Source organism: Sminthopsis crassicaudata, chromosome 1, assembly GCF_048593235.1.
Source record: "Sminthopsis crassicaudata isolate SCR6 chromosome 1, ASM4859323v1, whole genome shotgun sequence".
NCBI lineage: Eukaryota > Metazoa > Chordata > Mammalia > Dasyuromorphia > Dasyuridae > Sminthopsis > Sminthopsis crassicaudata.
The window spans coordinates 556,251,153-556,272,162 of NC_133617.1; the positions used below are offsets into that span (position 1 = coordinate 556,251,153).

Here is a 21,010-nt window from a genome sequence, read left to right on the forward strand (position 1 = left end):
CTCCAATGAGTCCTAACCAGTTTTTTAAATGGCACATTTTCTTCTGTTAATTCTAATTTTAAGATTGCAAAACTGTTTAGGTACAAGTTTTTTTTTTAATTTGTCAATTTAAGAGGTATTGTGGTATAATAGAAGAATGATCAACTTGGAGTCAAAATGGTTTGAAACTTTTAAATTAATAATGTGTATTTAATAACTGGGTGGGCACAGGCAAGTCACTTTACTTATCTAAACCTCAGTTTCCTTATCTCTAAAATGGGGAGAATACCTGCAATACCTACCTCACAGGGCTGTTGTGAGGATCAAAGGAGATAATGTATACAAAGGTCTTTGCAAACCTTACAATGCTACTAAGTGTCAGATGTCTTCATTAATAACTTTCTGCACAGTGTACTGAATCTCTTTGGTGGAAATCAGTGGATGAAAAAAATGTATCTTTTTGTTTTAAATAAAACCTGCATTGGATGACACACTCAGCTGTTTAAATCTGAAATAGTGGGGTGGGGTGCAAGCCAGATTTGATGCCATTCTAAATCATAAACCATTCTTGTCCTTAGAAAAAAATGCCTCAGTATAAAGAGTTTAATCACCACTGGCCTAACATCTGAATTCTTTTGAGATGCCACTTATGACAATTTAAGTTCTTTTTATGTTTTACCACTTTAAGATTAATGATCTTTTTCAGAAGGACTATCTACTTCATTGTAAGAGTAAGAGGATGGAGGGGAGGGGGCTTTTTCACTTGATCCACCATAAAGATTAATGACAGGCTTATAGGAATGGATTCAAACCTGGATTCCAGATTCTCACTCTGCAATCCCACCTGCTGAAACTAGAAAGCACTTTCCTGTTATTTTTCTTCCTTTCTCTTGATAAATTTTTAAACAATATATCCTAACAATAGCCTGTGATTTTCTATTAATATGTTCATGCCAACAAAGGGACTGGGGGGTGTGGGGAAGAGAAATGTTTAGAGCACAATTAAAAAAATTTAAAAAATTGGAGAAAGACTTTAATAACTACTGATGATAACCCTTTATGAGTTCAAACCATTTACAAAGTGGATTCAAATTCTATATTATGTTGATGTGGATTACTAATACCTCAATGCTATCTTTTTTATATATTTTTTAGCAATTATAGGGCACTTTGCTTAGATGCAATACTAAATATCTTCCTTGATTTGGCAAATTATTTTTAACACATAACCAAATAATTTATTTTGCTCTTTTAAAATGGGAAAACAAAACACAATCAGTACAAATATACTACATGTGCAATAGCACAAATATAAGGATATTTTCAGACTCAGTTACTTGTACCATAAGTACATCATGAATTTTTCAACATGCATTTCAAAGTAAAAAAAAAATCTTCATTTTACAATTTTTAAATGTAAAATTAAAAAAAATTAAGCTATATATTTCTTTTGAAAAAGTAAAAATATTCCTATTTTTCCTCCAACAAATTATCTTAAGTATTCAAAATGAAAGAACTGAATTTTCCTGACTATGTTTGTGCTTGGATCTTTCATCAACTAGAAAGAATATAAAGGCTAAAAAACATTAAGAAATATATCAGTAGCTAGGGTGAATTTTCAACCTTTCAACCTTCAGCTGTTATTTACCAGGACTGAAAGTATTAAAATATACTCTTATAATAAAAATGTCCGATTCCCTACTACCTAAGAGTTCTTGAAAGATAAAGATGGCAATGACTTTATTAATGTATCTGCAAAAGGACACTAAGATATGCTTAAATTCACCTTAGTACATACTCACCCATAGGTTATGGGGTACTCAATATAAAACATTTCTTTCCTAACTTTACTGACGAAGATAGCATGCAATTATTAAATGATATAGGATCAAAGTATAAAATTCACCAAATTCTCTTACCAGAAGCCTACTACCATATAAAAAATGTCTTTCATATAAGGGGTATGCTGTACCTCAAAAACTTCTGTGTGCATAAAACCACACGAAATAACACCTCAACCCCCATTTCTAACTAATTTGTTACCTACTGTATTTCATATATGAAAAAGTTATTTTAAGGCTTAATTAAACATCAAAGAATATTTTGCCATCATAACTTTTAGAATCTAATTTGGCATTTCTTGCAATTTGGTTTTCAGGAACAGTTCAGTACTCCATGTCACCAATCTTGAAGTTGTCTGGTTCCTACTATCTACCTAACTCTTAACAATGTCATCAGTGACCCTCTAATTCAAGCCATATTCGTTATAAAAACAAATTATCATTCTAAGTCTTGCTCTCTAGATGTCAGCAGGAGGTGTGGAAGAGTGCCTGGGGGAAGAAGTGCCTCACGTCACTCAAAAATGACCCCTTCCTGCTGATTAAGGAGAAACATTGACAGGCTCTCATCAAGCTCTCTCTCTTAACTGGAAAGGTGTGTGCATGCATATGGAGTGCACCCTCCCCTGATGATTGCAGCACATGATGGTGTTCATCTGAGGGAAACTACATTCTAGGTTTTAACGTAAACAAAAATGGTATCCTTTCATGAGGCATGGTAGAAACACATTGGGTTGGTCAACTTAGTCCAAGGGTGAGGAGAAGCTGAGACTTAGGAATAGATGATTTATATGCACACCACATTTGGTGTTATGAAACATAATCCTGATCAAAGAAAACTACCACATCTACAATAAGGATTACTTCATCATTACAATTACATCACATAAAGGTTTCAAACCATCTTTTCACTTAGGAAAGGTATAAAATACCAGAATATTGCAAATAAAAATGGATCACATTTATGTAGTACTTTATAGCTACAAAGTATTTTCTTCACAATTACTTGGGTAGCAGATTATCTCCATTTTTCATAAGGCCCAGAGACTGGCTTGCTGAAAGTCCTTCAGAAATACAAGTCATCTGACTCTAATACTAGGATCCTTACACCATTTGATCTTTAGATTTAGAAGACATCATTTAAGCTACAAATATATGCAAATATACAAGCTATTATAGCTTGTTTGCTGCTGAGGCACAAAGCTGAAAGGCAAATTTAAAACAATTTTTTTTCCTGTTTATTTGTATAGAAAATTAAGAACATTTAAACCCTTATCCTCTTTTATTAATAAAAAAACAACTGAGAAATCTATGGTCAGGGAGACATGGTTTCAGGTCTTACCTCTGACAAAATATTAACTATGTGGCTATGGGCAAAGTCCCTCTCAGAGTCACAGGCAATCTAATATTGTAAGTTAAAAACAAGTTGCCAATCTACATCTATGTCGATAGTTTTCATATGGGGAACATTCTGTATAGATGAAATCGTAAATCTAGTTTAAAAAAAAAAAGTAAAGAAAAAAACTTGATTCATTGAAAGGTTTCAGCTTCAAACTTGGATAATCCTTTTGGAATGTTAGTAAAAATAAAACTAAATAACAGAAAAACAATACTGAACTTTTATATAATTTAAATTCTCAGGGAAGGCCTTATTTTGATACTTAAAAATATTTATCAGAAAATTTCCCAGGTTTAATAATTGGCAAACAGATATAACTATACCTAATTTGAGGGCTTATTTAAAAGAATTTGAGGCAGATACACTGAACCTATGAATGCCATAATTCAAGTCTCTTTTTAGATACTGCACATAACTTTTTTCAAGTCATCTAGAATCAAAAACTTGTGTTGACAGATTATACATTTTAAAACACAAATATGAGAATTAAATTTCTCATAACAAGGTTATGACACATTATGCAAGTTAAACTATATTAACTCAAGTGAAAATTTAAAATTTATTAAACTTTAAAAATTATAAAAATATGAACTTCTCATTGGCTTAGACCACTTCATTTTTTTGAAGGTTTTCATAAATCCTAGCATGATGACATGTACATAGAAAATATGCAGCTATTTTAAAAAGATGAGAATGAAAGCCAGGAATGTAATTTTACCTTGCAGCTAATTCAAATTATGTCATTGTACCTATCTTATATTATATTCATGGTAAGAGAAAAACTGACAAGTACAAAATTCATGTAGAAAATATAAATATTGCAACTAAAAGGAAACATTTTCATGGTGATTCAGTGTAGAAAAATCCACTATTTTTCCATTATAATAAAAAGAAAAAAAAAAAAGGGCAGTTTAAATGAATTAGTGAAGACAGGACATGTGTTATTCTCCCAAATTTATCTCTTCTGCCTTGCCCTGTTTCCCTTATTTTGATAAACTATCTTCTTCATACTCAGTTTTCATTTGTTCAGTTTGTTTTGTAGTGTTCAGGAAGAGGAAAAAGATATATCATGCAGGATCATAATGTAAGAAACAAACAAACAAACTTAAGTGATGATTTAGAACAAACTGAGTCTTTTACTGATGAGGCATCTGAAGTTCAGGAAGAACACATGGCTTGCCCAATGGGCAGCTTGTTGGTATAGTACAGGCCAGATGAGAGTTTGGATTTTCCAAGGTCCTATCTTTTGCTTGCTTTATTGGACCATACTACATCTTCTTTCTGAGGTCTGCAAGATATTAATAAGTGATATTCCTTAGACTAACCTTATTTGTAAACATAACTTAGGAAAATCATGAAAAGATCAAAATTTAACTAGAATTAATCCACAATCATATGGGATGACAATGAGCCTATGACTCCAGTTATTGACTGCTGAATATCTGTCCTTTGTGAAAAGATCTGTATCTATGATAAGTCTACAGATTAACTGCTATGAGATTATACATATAAGCTGCAAGAAAGCTAAATGGAAGTCTTAATGTCTCTGTAGCCAGCTATAGAAAAATATAACATTCCCACTAGTGATTGTGATCATCCATACTTTCATTTTTAACTTTACCATGAACAGCTATTATGAAAGGACCTCAAACTGAAACATTTCTAGTCTATATTGACATATGCATAGAAAGACCTTGGATTAACTTTATCTATGAACTGCTATTACTAAATTGGGCTATTTGCAGCAGCAATATACCTTGTTGTATTATATGCTTATTCAGGCTTATTTTCTTCCCATTAGAACATTAGTTAATGCTGCAAACTTCAGAAATGTTAGAGAAAAAAAAGAATAGAAAGGAATCTTTTCTGATGGTCTGTATTCTGAATAAAAAACAGTTTCCAACTATATCCTTAAAAAGTGAATATATGAATAATTGCATTGGTATCTGCCAGGATTCTCAGATCCATAGGGGAAAGAGAGAATAATTTTGCAAGGTTTTAATAAACATTTAGATGAAGAGGATTACAATACAAACAAGAATCACTTTTAAAAAGTACAATGTAATTTTGAAGATGTCTATTCAATGTGTATTTCTATTCAATTTGTAAATAATTTGCATTTCTCTTTTGGAGAATTACATAGATTTTTCTGAAAAAAGAATAATCTAATATGCATTTATAAACAAATAATATCAAAAATTGTATCTATAAATATAGAATGTATTTTAGAAGTTCTATCAATATTAACTAGTGCCATGAAAAATCTCTGACTGATTTAGCATAGTTTTTAGTGTCATCAGTAAAGCCTGTGTCTGAACTCCAGGAAACACTTCCAAGTTCTCAGGTATTTCCTTAAGGAGACTTGGTAGCTTGTTCAATGTCACAAGATCTCTAGCATAGAGATCCATAATCCAGTCAGTATGGAGACTGGTGGTATCCTTACAAGTTGTAGGAGAAGTAAACAACCTTTCACGTAGATGAATTAACTCTTTAAAAACAGAGAAGTTTGAAAATAAGTTGAATATTGAGCAAAAATTCAACAGCATTCTACTAAGTAAGAATGAGCCAAATTCAATCTGCTGCTGGTAGAAATGGTCCTCTGCTTGTGCCTGAAGGTCCTCAGTGGAACCTTCAACTTGTAGGACGGCCAGAAGGTCTTCTTTGATTTGGGGAGCTACCACATAATCCAAAGGCAGTTTTCCTTTAGAAGTCCTCTGTTGGAGAAGCACGGAGCCTGGAAAAGTGATGCAAAGTGCTAAGTAACATTTATAGCTAACTTTGGTACTAACTTGGGTGGACACAATAAGTTAAAGTCCATCAAGAAAAAAACAATGAAGTCAACTGACAAATTTGAAGATGTCATAAATGTGTATTTGCATTAGTTTACAAATGATCTATGAGGTACAAATAAAAAAAAAAAGATTGTGAAAAATTTTACAAATTGATGTTAAAAAAATAATGCTGCTCCCAAGATTAAGAAAGCATATGTATCTCTCCAAGGAACAATGTTTTTCATGAGTGTGTTTCACATACATACCACAAAAACACATACCAATATATACACAAAAGATAAAATAAATACTCATTTTTATTTGGCACTTAAGGGCCTACACAATTCAACTCCCACTTACTTCTACAGCTCTTATTTTATAATACTCCCTTTTTATTAGCTCTACACATATTCCAACTAAGACTAGACTACTATTACTTGGTCTTGGTATTCTATATGAACTTTGACTACTTACAAGCCATTTCCCATTCCAAGAATATCTCTTTCTCCTCATTTTCACGTCTCTGAATCCTTATTTCTCTTTCAGATGCAATGAGGTATCATTTCTAGGAAAGGCCTCCTCATTCCCTCCCTAATACAGAACCAATTGTTAGTGCTAATACTTTCTTCAGTTTTCCCTTTTTAATACATATATCCTCCAACTAGAATGTAAGCCCCTTGAAGGAAGAAGCTATTTTTTTTGTCTTTTTGTCCCCAGTACCCAGCACAGTTTTGAACATACTAAAAATATGTGCTTAACATTTTGATTGTTAATTTGATACTGAGAGAAATGTTCTTACACATCCTGAACTATTCAGGATGCCTCATGGTAGGATAATACCCATAAGGAAATTAAATAAAAACGGTAGAACTGAAGTCTAGAAAAAAATATTTTGGGAAGAACTATTTTCCAACAGCAGCATGTCTTTCATGGTCTACCTTAAATGTGTGAATGAATGAGAAAACAAAAACTATGAACTGCCCAAAATTATAATCCCTCTACTATATGCAAACTTCTATATCTTTCTGTTTGGAAAGTCACTGCAGCCTTCCCCATCCCTTTCCCTGGTAGGATTGGTGGTAGCACAGGTGAAATATGAGAGCAGCAGAATATCAACAATGTTGTATTTGGCCAAACTTCAGTAAACAAATGGTAAGCACCCGATCTGTTTCAAAGATTGTGCCAGATTTAATTTTTATGCATTTCAACATTAGAAAAACAACTGTTGTAAGAGCTATGAAAGATTTTTTAAAAATTCACGACCTAGTCATTTGTTAGCAACACTTGTTTATGTAAAATACTGCTTTTAGTTTTTAATTAACATATTGGCATATCTAAAAAAAAATAGCTTGACCTTCAACAAAATTTCATATGTAATGTACATATGTGTACATATAAACATATATTTTGCATAAAATAATAATTGATAAAGTAAGATAACTGTCCAGTTTAAGGTCAAATGGTCTTCTGAAGCACTGTATTGCTTTGAAGTGTGCTGAATGAACAATTGAAAAATAAGTACCAAAGTACCAAAACAAAACAAAGAAAAAGATGGTAACTGTAAGCTAAGTTCTTGTAGAATTTTTTTTTAAAAAAGCACTCCATCTGCCTTTACTAATTCTGAATGAATCCACAATGAATGTGTAAAGTAGTTTCTACCATGGTAGTGTCAAACTCTTTGACAGGCACAAACCTAAAATGTGACAAAGGCAAAAACAAGACTGCATTCAACTTTTAGAGAAGTTAGAAGTCCTTGATGAATGCAACTGCAAATAGATCTCTCCCTTAGGACAAGAAGATCATCCATTTCCTATTTTTCACTAAGGGCCTTAGGAAAAATGCACATCTGTTAGCGTAATGCCATTTTTTACTGGGAAGTTCAGTTTACTCTATATCACACTGGTACACTGATTCTTGCATCATCTTCAACTAAGAAAGAGCAAGTATTGTGGCTTGACATGTCAATATAAGATTTGGTAGATAAATAAAACACCTGGGAGATAGTACATTGAAATTCAGTAAACAGAGAGTAGAAGAGGAATGTAGAAGAGTCCAGGAATGTATTGATTGCAAGATGGTGTCAGTACAATAGACATACGGGGCAGCCTTTAGGGGGCAGGAGAAGACTATAAATAACCAGAAGTCTTAGGTTGCTAGTTTTGCCCTTTTAAAAGCTGGATATAGTTAGAAGACATCCAAATGCAGCACATTTGTGTATTTTCCTAAAGATATGAATGTTTTAACTACCAAAAATATCAGAAGCCATATACTTGAATTTTCATATGAAAGTAATGGGAAATATAATATATGCATCCTTGTTTGCTTCCCATTGTTTCCTCCCCCCTCCCACCAGTCTCAAGCCCCTGCCACCTCAATGCATTTTTTAATGTTTTGAATTGTTATCTAGCTCAGACCAAATAGGGTCACTAAAAAGGCAAAACATGCTGAGAGCACAGGTCATAAATCAGTACAGAGAATGGTTTGTTAAGGTATAATATACCCATTCTCATCCCTTCAAAAACCTCTGACCAACGTTTTTCACAATTATAAAATACTCACATTATTTAATTCAATTATTAATTTAGCTGATCTGATAAAATGTTATTGATTCTGAAAATAATTTTAGTGAGATATAAGAAAATAAATCTTAAAAATAAAATTAGTCAAATCAGTAACAGAATAAGAGAAATGCAGAAACATTATAATAGCTAAAAATATACATCCATTTACTCAACCTTTAAGAATTGACTATCTCATCAAAAACCCATACTAGAGTCAAAATAAATCCATTTTTAAAGCTCACGTACTCAATTCACAAGTATATTCCACTACACTGGTTTAAACAACAATTTCAATATAATGAGTAAGTGTACATATTAAAAAAAAAAGGCTTTTATCCTTATTGACAAAATGGTGCTTGTTTTCACAAGAAGACCTTCCCCCCTCTTTGTAGTTTTTAAAGGCATTCTCCTCTATAGAAGCTAAAAATGGAAGTGTTATCAACTTCTGAGGGACTCATCAAAAATTGGATAATTTTGCAAAACCAGTTTAGCATAAATGCACTCACCCCCATGCTGGAGTAGCAGCTTGCCAATTTCTACATGTCCGTTTGACAGTGCATCATGCAAAGGAGTCACCCCGTCCACTTGAGTGAGCAGATCTACCTCTGGACAACGTTGCAAAATTTCCTGGACACACACTGTGTTGCCATGGTTACAGGCTTCATGCAAAGGCGTCCAGCCAGCATAGTCTGAATTAGAAATCAAGGGAAGTTTTAAGACAGCAAAAGTAGGAGTTATTCAATGGTAAAGTAGAGCTATCCTGTTTCTCTCTTAAACGTAACTCTTCAATATATTACTCAATACCAAAAGGCTCCTTTCCTATACTTGCTTGGGCTATATAATTATCTCTGTTTTAAAGGGGGAAAAAGGATCTATATGATGATCATTTTCCAAATTAGTCTGGTGATCTGATCACAAATACGATAACAATGATGATTTTTTTTCTCTTATACAGACTTTAGTTATCATCCATTCTCCCTCCCCTTCTCCCCTCCTCCTCCTTTCTCCTACATCCCACCCCTCACCCCCCTATCCTAACATTCTTGATTTCAGTAATAACTCAGTACCATCAAGTAAAGTACATTTAGGTTTCCTTGTAATTTTTTTTAATGTTGGCATGCAAAAATTTTATAATGCAAAATCAGGATTATTTTCAGATTTGATTAGACAGTGAAGATTCAGAACTTACCTTTAACATTAATGTCTGTTCCTGGCAAAGAGAGAAGAAGAATCAATTTCTCCACTTGGTTATTTATGCAAGCTCTATGCAGGGCTGTCTCTCCTACCATAAAAAATTAATAGATTATTCCAGAGAAGGCAAGATATCAACTAAAGGAAATAATCAGAATGCATGGAACTAGGCATTCTGGCTCTCTGCCAGAACAGTCAATAATGAATAAGATTTTCCTTTTTGTCCAGGTTAAATATCTTTTAAGATAATTAAAAAAAATGTGTGGAGGAATAACAACAAAAAAACCCTCACAACCCACAGAGCTTCTGTTCCATTAGAGATCCAGCAATGAAATTCAACTGCAAATGGTTTAACACAGAAATTATCTCTCCTTAGTTCAAGGTTTAAAGCTTCAATCCCACTATAAAAGCTCTGAATGATCACAGAACACCAAAAATACTGGATTTTGAAGCAATAAAAGTTTAGAGTGCAGTTGCCCTCTCTTAAATTTATTCATGAACCTACGTTAAATGTATGGCTCTTTTTACACAGCATTTATAGCTTAATTCAAATGAATGTTTCTGGCTAAGCACGAGTGCCTCTACACACTCAAGTATAATTCAGAACTTCAAATCCATTAACAGATGGTTTGCTGCTTCTCAATAGGCTGTCTGGCTTGGCTACAGCAGCACAGAAAGAGAGAAATGAAGGAATCTTAATATAAACACACACACACACACACACACACACACACACACACACACACACACGGGAAAAGCCCTAGTACCATTTAAAGCTTAAACAAGGTTGACATAGAATTTTAAGGTCCTGAAATCTGTGTTTTGCAAAGGGATGCAATTAATGCATGCAAGGTAAAATCAAGTCATATCGACAACTCTGTTGTCATCAAGTGATTAGAATGAACAAAAACCAAAACCTTGAGCTTGAAACAAGGATAAAAAGAAGTTAAAGCAATGCCACATAGACTAGAAATCAAACACAAACTGCATATGTAGCTAAAGTTAATTTTCTCTCTTGCTGGGATAATGTAACACATTTTTTATGGGTTTAAATTCATGGTACACACCCTAAATACCTCTTTTCAGTCTATGCAAGTATTTCTATAGGAAAATTCTTTTTATATGCACAGAGAAAAAGACATTTAGAATTTTTCTCTATTATTTTCCAATTCTTTCTCCAACTCATCATATTAAAAACAAAGCAAATAAAAAGGACATTGCTTTTTGAAATGAATGAATTTTATTAATAAATTACACTTCTTACATTTCGAGCAAAATGAGTATCTAGCATTTTGTGCCACACAATTAGGAATCTTCATTATATTGAAAGATTAGAACAAGAGTTTCTTTACCATATTGTTCCAGATGTCCCATGGGGGTCATAATAATAAACATATTTGTATAAGATGCATGATACATAAGGTATAAATCATAAACAAAAAGATGTAGCAAATGATTTGGGCCAGTTACAGCTTCATGTAAGTTATATTTTATTAAATTTGTGTAGTTAAGTGGAGCCTGAATGAATTATAGCCATGTTATTTCATCCTTTAGGTACTTAGATGCTAGTATAGTTAGGACTAAAAGCCAAACACATTTCATAGTCTGGGCTCAATGCCTAGAAGAAAAGAGTCCATATGCTTAACACAGCTATGTAACATAGCCTACTCCCCAGTCTTTGTTCACAAAATGTCTAGGACTGAAAGAGATGAAGACAGAATTATACTTTCAAATCAGAAGACTCAGGCTGATCCTAAGCAACCCAGGTTGAGGTGGATTAGCAAAGTAAGGCGGGCAAGTCTGGAATGAGCTCACATAAGCTACATACTGTGTTTAATATTTGGAGAAGTAGAGGGAGAAGAGAAGAGAACGAACGTGCTATTATACTAAGTATAATCTTTTCACTAATGACATTTTAAGAAAACTAACATGCTATCCAGGAAGGTATTTCTTGGATGTAGGCCAACATTTTAGCTCAAGCATTCATCAGGACAAGTGTATTAAACTTGCAAGTAATGACTGTAACCATGAAAAGTTCTTAGCATACATTAATTTAGATACTTCAAATACCTTTTAAATTGGTCTTGTGAAAATGCATTTTTGGAAGCAGAGAGCGGCAATTCTCTTTGGAACATGACAACTCTTCTTCCCATTTCTTTTGCGACCTTTTTAACGACAAAGAATGCTTCAGCTCACTGAAAGAAAAATAAGAAATAATGAAGGCTTGTTTTCTGGCCATTCACGTTCAGCATACATTAGATGCTGAATTAAAAAAAACAAAAAAACAAAACAAAACAAAAAAAAACTAGTTCTCCTTTGTTGTATAAATCCTTATTTTGTCTTCTAGGAAGGTCACTTATCCCAACAGCCTCAATGTCTCCCTTGGTATAGATATGGTGCTATTTTTCACTTTGCTGACCCCTTTAACTTACTACTCTTGGAGAAGTTCACAAAATAGTACATATCCAATAAATGGATAAGAAATGGAACATATTTTAGGTAAGAAGAAATTATGGTTAGAAACTAGATACTCTTCTTCAGTTTCTCAAATTTACACCACTTCTTCTACCACCACCATCAGAAGCAGCAGCAGTAGCATGTACTGATGAGAACAACAACAACAACAGAACTGTTATTTATAGAATACTTTAAGGTTTTTAGAGTGATTTACATATAACACTCCCATAACAACTCTACAAGCTAGGTGCTATTACTTAATATCCCTATTTTATTGAGGCTGAAAGAAGTTAAGGGATCTGCCCAGGATCATATAACTAGTTAGTATGTTTCTCAGGCAGTATATTCTATTATCCATTTCAATGGAGGTGAGCTTTGTGTATTTTTTAAAGGTTTCTCTTTTTTGGAAAATATTTTATAGTAACTTATGAGAAGTTAAAGATGCATACAGATTTACGATGTGGTCACCTATACTATTGGTCAGACATTTTGAAGCTGAATCTCTACAGTATTTAGAAAAAAAAAGTGCAGAAAAAGTGCATATCATTGTATACAGTAGAGATCATGAAATCAGACAAAAAATGTTGTAGAACAGTTTTCTGGTGAAAAGTTTCATTTCTCTTGAGAAATATTTTGTCTCAACTCTTGAGAATAAATGAATGTGAATCAATGTATGTATATACTGAGAAGCAGAAAAGAAAACAAACCAAAAACCTATAGGTTTAGAAATGGGTTTTCATCAGGATACATAGGCTGATCACCTAGGTTAAATGAAGTTCAAGAAAATGTGTCAAAGCAGAAGCTTTAGTTCAAGGCAGAGGACTATGAGTGATGCTCTGGGTTTTACTTACAGTCGCTCTGGCAAGACCTTGGCTTGGTTCTGAGCACCATCACTTAACATCTTCAATGCTTTCTGGGAGTCAGGGCCAACCCAAGGTCCCATCTTCTTCCGTTTCTGTCCCTTTCTTGATTCAAGGATACCAACTTTTCCCAATGCAGGCAAATAAGAACATACCTGTTGCAAAATAACATCATAAAATTGCTTTCATAGTCTTATGTAGTAAAAGAGAAAGTCTGAAAATCGTTACCTGTTCATTTCTCATAAAGTTTGGAAACATTCTTACTGTTCTGTTAGTGGCAACCACACCTCAATTAAGTAAGCTAAAATATTAATTATTAAAATGACTATTCCACATCACTGAATCAATACCATGTGGGTGAAAAGAAAAAACTTCCTGGATGCAAATAATTATTTTTTCCTAATTTAATTTTTTTGACATTATGCTCATTCAGAAAAAGATTCTCTTATTAATATTGTGCCTAGCATGTTATGTTGTTTTTGCATAATTTATTTATTTAAAAAAGGCCATCTGATTTATGTACAACTGGTATTTTGCCATTTTAATTTTGATTATGCATTTGTGCATTAGGAAACAAATCTGATGTAGGACATAAAATAATGAGTGTGCAAGTCTATGAAAGGCAAAGAAATGTTGCAAAAACAGAGAATTTTGTCCAACCAAAATGCATAAACAAGTATGTCTGATTCTCATTTCTTTCTGGAACCACTTGAGAGCATCTAATAATATCCAAAGATGGGCCTGTAAAGGTATTGGCAAGATACAGCTAGAGAAATCAGGAATTATGCCCAAAAAGTTATAAAACTGTGCATACCCTTTGATCCAGCAGTGCTACTACTGGGCTTACATCCCAAAGAAATACTAAGGAGGGGAAAGGAACCTGTATGTGCCAAAATGTTTGTGGCAGCCCTTTTTGTAGTGGCTAGAAACTGGAAAATGAATGGATGTCCATCAATTGGAGAATGGATGGGTAAATTATGGTATATGAATGTTATGGAATATTATTGTTCTGTAAGAAATGACCAGCAGGATGAATACAGAGAGAATTGGAGAGACTTACAACAACTGATGCTGAGTGAAATGAGCAGAACTAGAAGATCACTATACACTTCAACAACAATACTGTATGAGGATGTATTCTGATGGAAGTGGATATCTTCAACATAAAGAAGAGCTAATCCAATTCCAATTGATCAGAGAAGGAACACGGGGAAATGAGTGTAAACTGTGAGTATTTTTTTGTTGTTGTTGTTTTTGTTTTTCTTCCCAGATTATTTTTACCTTCCGAATCCAATTCTTCCTTTGCAACAACAGCAACAACAACAAAATTAGGTTCTGCACATATATATTGTATCTAGGATATACTATAGCATATTTAATATGTATGGGAATGCCTGTCATCTAGGGGAGGGAGTGGAGGGAAGGAGGGGAAAATTCAGAACCGAAGGAGTACTAGGAATAATGTTGTAAAAAATTACCTATGCATATGTACTGTGAAAAATGTTATAATTAGGGGGAAGCTAGGTGTCACAGTGGATAGAGCACCATCCCTGAATTCAGGAGGACCCGAGTTCAAATCTGGTCTCAGACACTTAACACTTCCTAGCTATGTGACTCTGGGCAAGTCACTTAACCCCACCCTCAGGAAAAAAAAAAAAAAAAAAAAAAGATACAGCTAGAGAACTATGGACTAAATGCACCACTTGGCTTTGTAAGATTAGAGTGGGTTAGAATTTTTATAAGTAACTTTATTTTAAAATATTAGATACTGTATGGAATTATTCATTCCTGTGTCAAATCTCTGATTCTACTTAAAATAATCATCATGTATATTAAGACATAGAAGGAGGAATAAAGGTTTTTGTGTTCTGTTCCTAGAGCAGATAGTTAAAATTCCTAAGTTCTGTAATTAATTTTTTTTCCTCCTCACTAATTTTTCTGTCTTGGAGGGGAACACCACAAATGCACAAGCAAATGTTGGAAATATTTAAATTAATATTTGCAATGAATTAAACTGATCATATTGCTAACTCAGAAATTAAATATATTTGAATGTAAGGATATTTACCATTTTCTGAAGAGAAAGTGGTTCAGGAGAAATACTGACACAGCTTTGTAAACATATCTTTTTAAAGATTGATTCTGCAATGAACATTTGAAGCCAGGATGAAGATAAGGAACTAATGAAACTTTCTAATTCCTGTGAAGAAAAATCTGAAAGAAACAAGTAAAAAAAAAAAAAAAACAATAAATATGTTAAATGTATACTAGGTATGTAAGTACTGTGCTAGAAAATAGGACAAGATACAGATTTAAGATGAGACACTCCCAAGTGTTTCCTGCCCCAAAAGAACTTGCAACCTAGTGGGTACATACACAATATTTTATGATAATTATGTAAGTAAAAACAAAGGTAAGGCACTATCACCCTATATAATGGACCTGATTATTATATATGCAGATTTCCCCAAGACCAAGTTCATCCTCTGGCAATATCATGAAACAAAGAAAAATGCTTTTTAAGTCAGAAAATCTGGGTTTGAATTCCAGCGGTTAACTTGTCTAATTCTGGGGCTATGCCTCTCAATGAAGCTGCAATTATATATATTTACTTTTATATTAAACTATTTACTTTTCCTTCTTGTTCATCCATCTCCACACCATTTCTCTCATCTTTCCACCTATTTCCACTCTCTGGACCACTCTAGTTCAAATCCTTATCACTCTCACATTGAAAACTCTAACAATCTCCTAAATGGTCTCCCTATTACTAGTCTTGCCACCTTCCAATCTTTCCTTCCACATGTGCCAAAATCACTTTATGACCTGATAATGTAGCACAGATCTTCAGGGATTTCCCTTTTGTCTTTAGTTTAAAATAATAATTGCTCAGACTGACATTTGAGTCTTCATGATCTGGCTACACAACTCACTTCCTCTTTCCAGACTTATTTCCTATTACAGCCTGAACCCTAGTCAATAGCTGTTTGATGAACATAGCATCATATCTCCTTTCTTCAGGGCTTTTACATGTTATTTCTTATGCTTGGAATCCCTCCCCCATTTGAATCATTATCTACTTCAAGCCTCGGCTTAGTACCATTGGAGTACTGGCTCTCTTTCCCTATTTAAGTTCTTGTATTTTCTTAAATAAATTCACATGTTAACTCTATTAGGCCAGGGACCATGTTTCCCCCCGCCCCTTCCTCTGTATCCCCAAGCATCTAAGTTTTTATGTTGTCTGTTATGTATAATTTAGCTTTCAATATCTTAGACCTGCATTACAACTGTGTGTGTGTGTATATAAATACACACACATAACAATTTTTATTGCTATATCATTGTAGATTTTAAAGATTTTTCTCCTAAATTTGATTTCTTGACATTTATAGTACTTTAGTTTCCCATAACTTGGACACATGCTGATAAACATTCTAAGATTTTCCTGACTTAAGGTCCTGTGTTCAATCCACTGCACCATCTAGCTGCTTCTAATCCTGATAATCATTCTCAATAAATCCACTGTTTGTGTTTTGCATTCATGTAATGAAGACTTTATTTTTGTCTTTCTCTGAATCCACAACTACTGATACAGTGTCTAGCACACAATAGGTGCATGCTTTGTGAATTGACTCAAAAGAGGTGGTAGGGGATGGGACTAAATGTATTAAGTATGGATGTATTTTGGCAAGAAGTTAATTTCTTTCTTCGTCTAAAAAAAAAAAAAAAGGAAAAAAATGGCAATAAGCTGGAGAGGATGCTTCCTTTTCCTCAGAGACTTGAATAAAGGTGAAAAGAATATGACATGGTTAAGGTGATTTTGAGGTATAAGGGCAAAAGAAGGCATTCATGGTAGATGATCTCAATTTTTTCAGTGAAATAGGAGGTGAGGTAAATCAGTAAATCATGGAAGAATGAAATATTTGATATCCAACAGTCAGTAAACCCAAAGAATATTAGATAAGATGAATAGAAAAGGATCACAGATGGAGAACCATAAGACATCTTGGAAGCCATTTAAGTCCAATTTTATTTTCTAAATAAGGAGACTGAGATTTAAAGAGGAGGTTGGCCCAATTGTATGCCCTTCTCTGGTAGCACTGAAAAGCATGGAAGTAGGAAGAGAGACATTATTAGCACTTTCTCCTCTTAGAAAGACTCTGTACTAATTTGTATGTACTTTGTATTTTCTTGGGTACATGTAGTTCCTTGATGATATAGGATTATTTTGTTTGTCTTTGAATCTCCAGTGGCCTGAAAGTAAAAGGTAACAAAAGGACAAGAGTTAGATCTCTAGCAATAGTCAAAGGAATTAAAAATATAATGGTCAAGTACCTAGTCAACTAAAGGGTCAGAATGGCATAGGAAAGTGAAGGCAGATTGGAAGTGATGAACTGGGAGAAAAATTAAGAAAAAAAGGAAAAGAGAAAACCAATAAAGATGGAAGTAGAAAAAAAAATTTTAATCAAAAAGGACACAGAAACTGAGATCATTAGGCTGAAAAAGAAATAGATGAACATTATCTTCCAATTGTATGTTATGTTATGATGTTATATTATTAAGAAGATAGTGATCCACTTAACACCATATACCAAGATAAGATCAAAATGGGTCCATGATTTAGGCTTAAAGAATGAGATCATAAATAGATTAGAGGAACAGAGGATAGTCTACTTCTCAGACCTGTGGAAGAGGAAGGAATTTATGACCAGAGATCATTATTGATCACAAAACAGAAGATTTTGATTACATCAAATTAAAAAGCTTTTGTACAAACAAAACTAATGCAAACAAGATTAGAAGGGAAGTAACAAATTGGGAAAATATTTTTACAGTTAAAGGTTCTGATAAAGGCCTCATTTCCAAAATATATAGAGAACTGACCCTAATTTATAAGAAATCAAACCATTCTCCAATTGATAAATGGTCAAAATTTATGAACAGACAATTTTCAGATGATGAAACTGAAACTATATTCACTCATATGAGTGTTCCAAATCACTACTGATCAGACAAATGCAAATTAAGACAACTCTGAGATACCACTACACACCTGTCAAATTGGCTAAGATGACAGGAACAAATAATGATGAATGTTGGAGGGGATGTGGAAAAACTGGGACACTAATGCATTGTTGGTGGAGTTGTGAAAGAACCAACTATTCTGGAGAGCAATTTGGAACTATGCCCAAAAAGTTATAAAACTGTGCATACCCTTTGATCCAGCAGTGCTACTACTGGGCTTATATCCAAATGTAATACTAAAGATGAGAAAGGGACCGGTATGTGCCAAAATGTTTGTGGCAGCTCTTTTTATAGTGGCTAGAAACTGGAAAATGAATGGATGTCCATCTATTGGGGAATGGTTGGATAAATTATGGTATATGAATGTTATGGAATATTATTGCTCTGTAAGAAATGACCAGGAGGATGAATACAGAGAGGTTTGGAGAAACTTAACATGAACTGATGCTGAGTGAAATGAGCAGAACCAGAAGATCACTATACACTTCAACAACAATACTGTATGAAGATTTATTCTGATGGAAGTGGATATCTTCAACATAAAGAAGATCCAACTCACTTCCAGTTGATCAATGATGGACAGAAACAGCTACACCCAAAGAAGGAACATTGGGAATTAAATGTAAACTATTAGCACTACTACTGTCTTTTTACCCAGGTTACTTATAACTTTGGAATCTAATTCTTAACATGCAACAAGAAAATTAGATTTACATACATATATTGTATCTAGGTTATACTGTAACACATTTAATATGTATGGGATTGCACATTAGTGATTTTAAAAATGCTTCAAGCATTAATTTTAAATGTTGGTAAAATAGAAGGTACAAGTGTCATTTAAAATATTATCTTTCAAAAGTAAATTATGAAAGCTGAATTTAGTTCAGTCCCTACTGTTTCACATATTCATCTTTGTCAAAATACCATTCGTGATCACTTATGTTTTGTCATGTGGTCTCCTGAAACATAATCACTACATACTGGAAAAGGCTAATGTAACCTATTGTTAGAGCAGAGGGAGGGAATACAAGGGATAATGTTATAAATTTTATAATTATAAAAATTTATAAAAAGAAGATAGTGATCAACTCTTTTCCATCTTTTCTCAAGACAAAATAAGAGAGGAAATCAATTTATATCCCCAAGTAAGGAATTTAGGTTAAAGAGATACTTTTAAAATAATTTGGAAATGATATGAAGAGTCTCCTTTTCATAGTTTTGGAAATGAGACATAATTTCATTTGTTTGACTTAAATATAATGTGCCAGTAAGGAGGAAATATGGCTTTAGGTCAACTTTAGATATACTTTCTAACCTTATGATTCTATGGGGGGGAAAACCTAAACATCACATACTTAAAAATCCAACAAATGCCAATATAAATTCAGTCAATTACATTTGAGTACCTATTACATGGATGCTTTGTTTACTGGTAATGAGAAAGACTACTATTATATGTCCAATAGAAAGATACAGCAATACTAAGAGGTCAATTCTAACATCATTATTAATAACCTAATAGAAGCAAACCAAAGATTTATTAACTTTGCAGCAAAACTGGAAAGCTAAGCAAAGAAAAGTGAAAATGTCAGTTAGAAAAAGAGAATCAAATTAAAATTTTTTCAAATCAAATCAGGTTTTCCTATGGAGTGGAGTGGATGAGGAAAATGGAGGGAGAAAGGTATGGAAACCATAACATTAAAGAAGACATAAAAAATACATGGGAAAGTAGAAATAATGATGACAAAAAAGAAATAATATGCAACAGGTTTTCAGACTTTTAATAAAAATGCAGAATTCAAGAAAGAAAAATGAAGACCTGGTTCAGCTACAATGGGACATTATGACATTAAGATGAATACATAAAAAAAAAACCCCAACTAATTCTGTATATTTGCTGAAAGATGCTGCCCACTTGTATTTATTACCAATCTACTTTATATTTCCTGAGTAAGAAAAAGCAAGCTTGAAGGGTAACCAAAGGTAACAAAAAATAATCAAAAGGAGTATGTTATTGGAGTCAATTTTGGAGTGCTTACTGAAATAATTCAATGGACCGATCTCCTCATCTTGACTCATCAGACATTAGTGATTTTAAAAATGCTTCAAGCATTAATTTTAAATGTTGGTAAAATAGAAGGTACAAGTATCATTTAAAATATTATCTTTCAAAAGTAAATTATGAAAGCTGAATTTAGTTCAGTCCCTACTGTTTCACATATTCATCTTTGTCAAAATACCATTCGTGATCACTTATGTTTTGTCATGTAGTCTCCTGAAACATAATCACTACATACTGGAAAAGGCTAATGTAATTTTCTTAACATATAAAAAAGTTCTGGCTATGTCTCCCTCAGGACTAGATTAAGAAAAATTTGTATGATCTAAGAAACTATTTTGATAGCCAAAAATCAAGTTCTTTGAGAATGATAACCAATGTAAGAATTCTAAAACATCATTTCTTTTTGCAAATAATCAAAAAGAAATTTACCAGAAGGTACAGTAAAGAAAGATTGAGTATAACCTAAGAAATGTTAAAAGTCATGGAACAAAAGATAAGCTATCTTTCAAAATCGACAGTCATCACCTCATTCCTAAACGAAAAAGGAAAGAAGGTGCAATACTTCCATCCCAAGGACCCATAGCCCATGAAATCGTTTATTGGCAATCACACATGATGATGAGTTGAAAGTTAGGTATAACAACCTCTTACTGCTTGAGGTCTATAGGTTGATAATTTTGTATGGCTCACAAATAATGCTATAAATATCCAACAGGCCCTTGACAGAAAAAAGGTTCCTCATCCCTACTTTAGATCAAAATCCTCTAATTTCAGTACTATAAAAAGACCTCTTTATTAGAAGGGGGGATAATTATATAAATCCTTACCCATTTTTACCTAGATTTCCATTCTGGAATTTTCTAA

At 33.2% G+C, this 21,010-nt stretch overlaps 1 protein-coding gene across 4 annotated transcripts in view; it reads right to left on the reverse strand.

Annotated features, from left to right (window-relative positions):
• Window positions 1–1,194: 1,194 nt before the first annotated feature.
• SLF1 (SMC5-SMC6 complex localization factor 1) overlaps window positions 1,195–21,010 on the reverse strand; it is an 89,738-nt gene continuing 69,922 nt past the window's right edge. For all 4 annotated transcript variants that reach the window (XM_074282090.1, XM_074282091.1, XM_074282087.1 and 1 more), the window contains 6 exons: window positions 15,125–15,270; window positions 13,048–13,211; window positions 11,810–11,934; window positions 9,738–9,830; window positions 9,055–9,237; window positions 1,195–5,950 (listed from right to left, as the gene is read on the reverse strand). In XM_074282090.1, coding sequence (XP_074138191.1) covers window positions 5,460–5,950; window positions 9,055–9,237; window positions 9,738–9,830; window positions 11,810–11,934; window positions 13,048–13,211; window positions 15,125–15,270 — 1,202 coding nt within the window. In that variant the 3' untranslated portion in view covers window positions 1,195–5,459. The remainder of the gene's footprint in view (window positions 5,951–9,054; window positions 9,238–9,737; window positions 9,831–11,809; window positions 11,935–13,047; window positions 13,212–15,124; window positions 15,271–21,010) is intronic.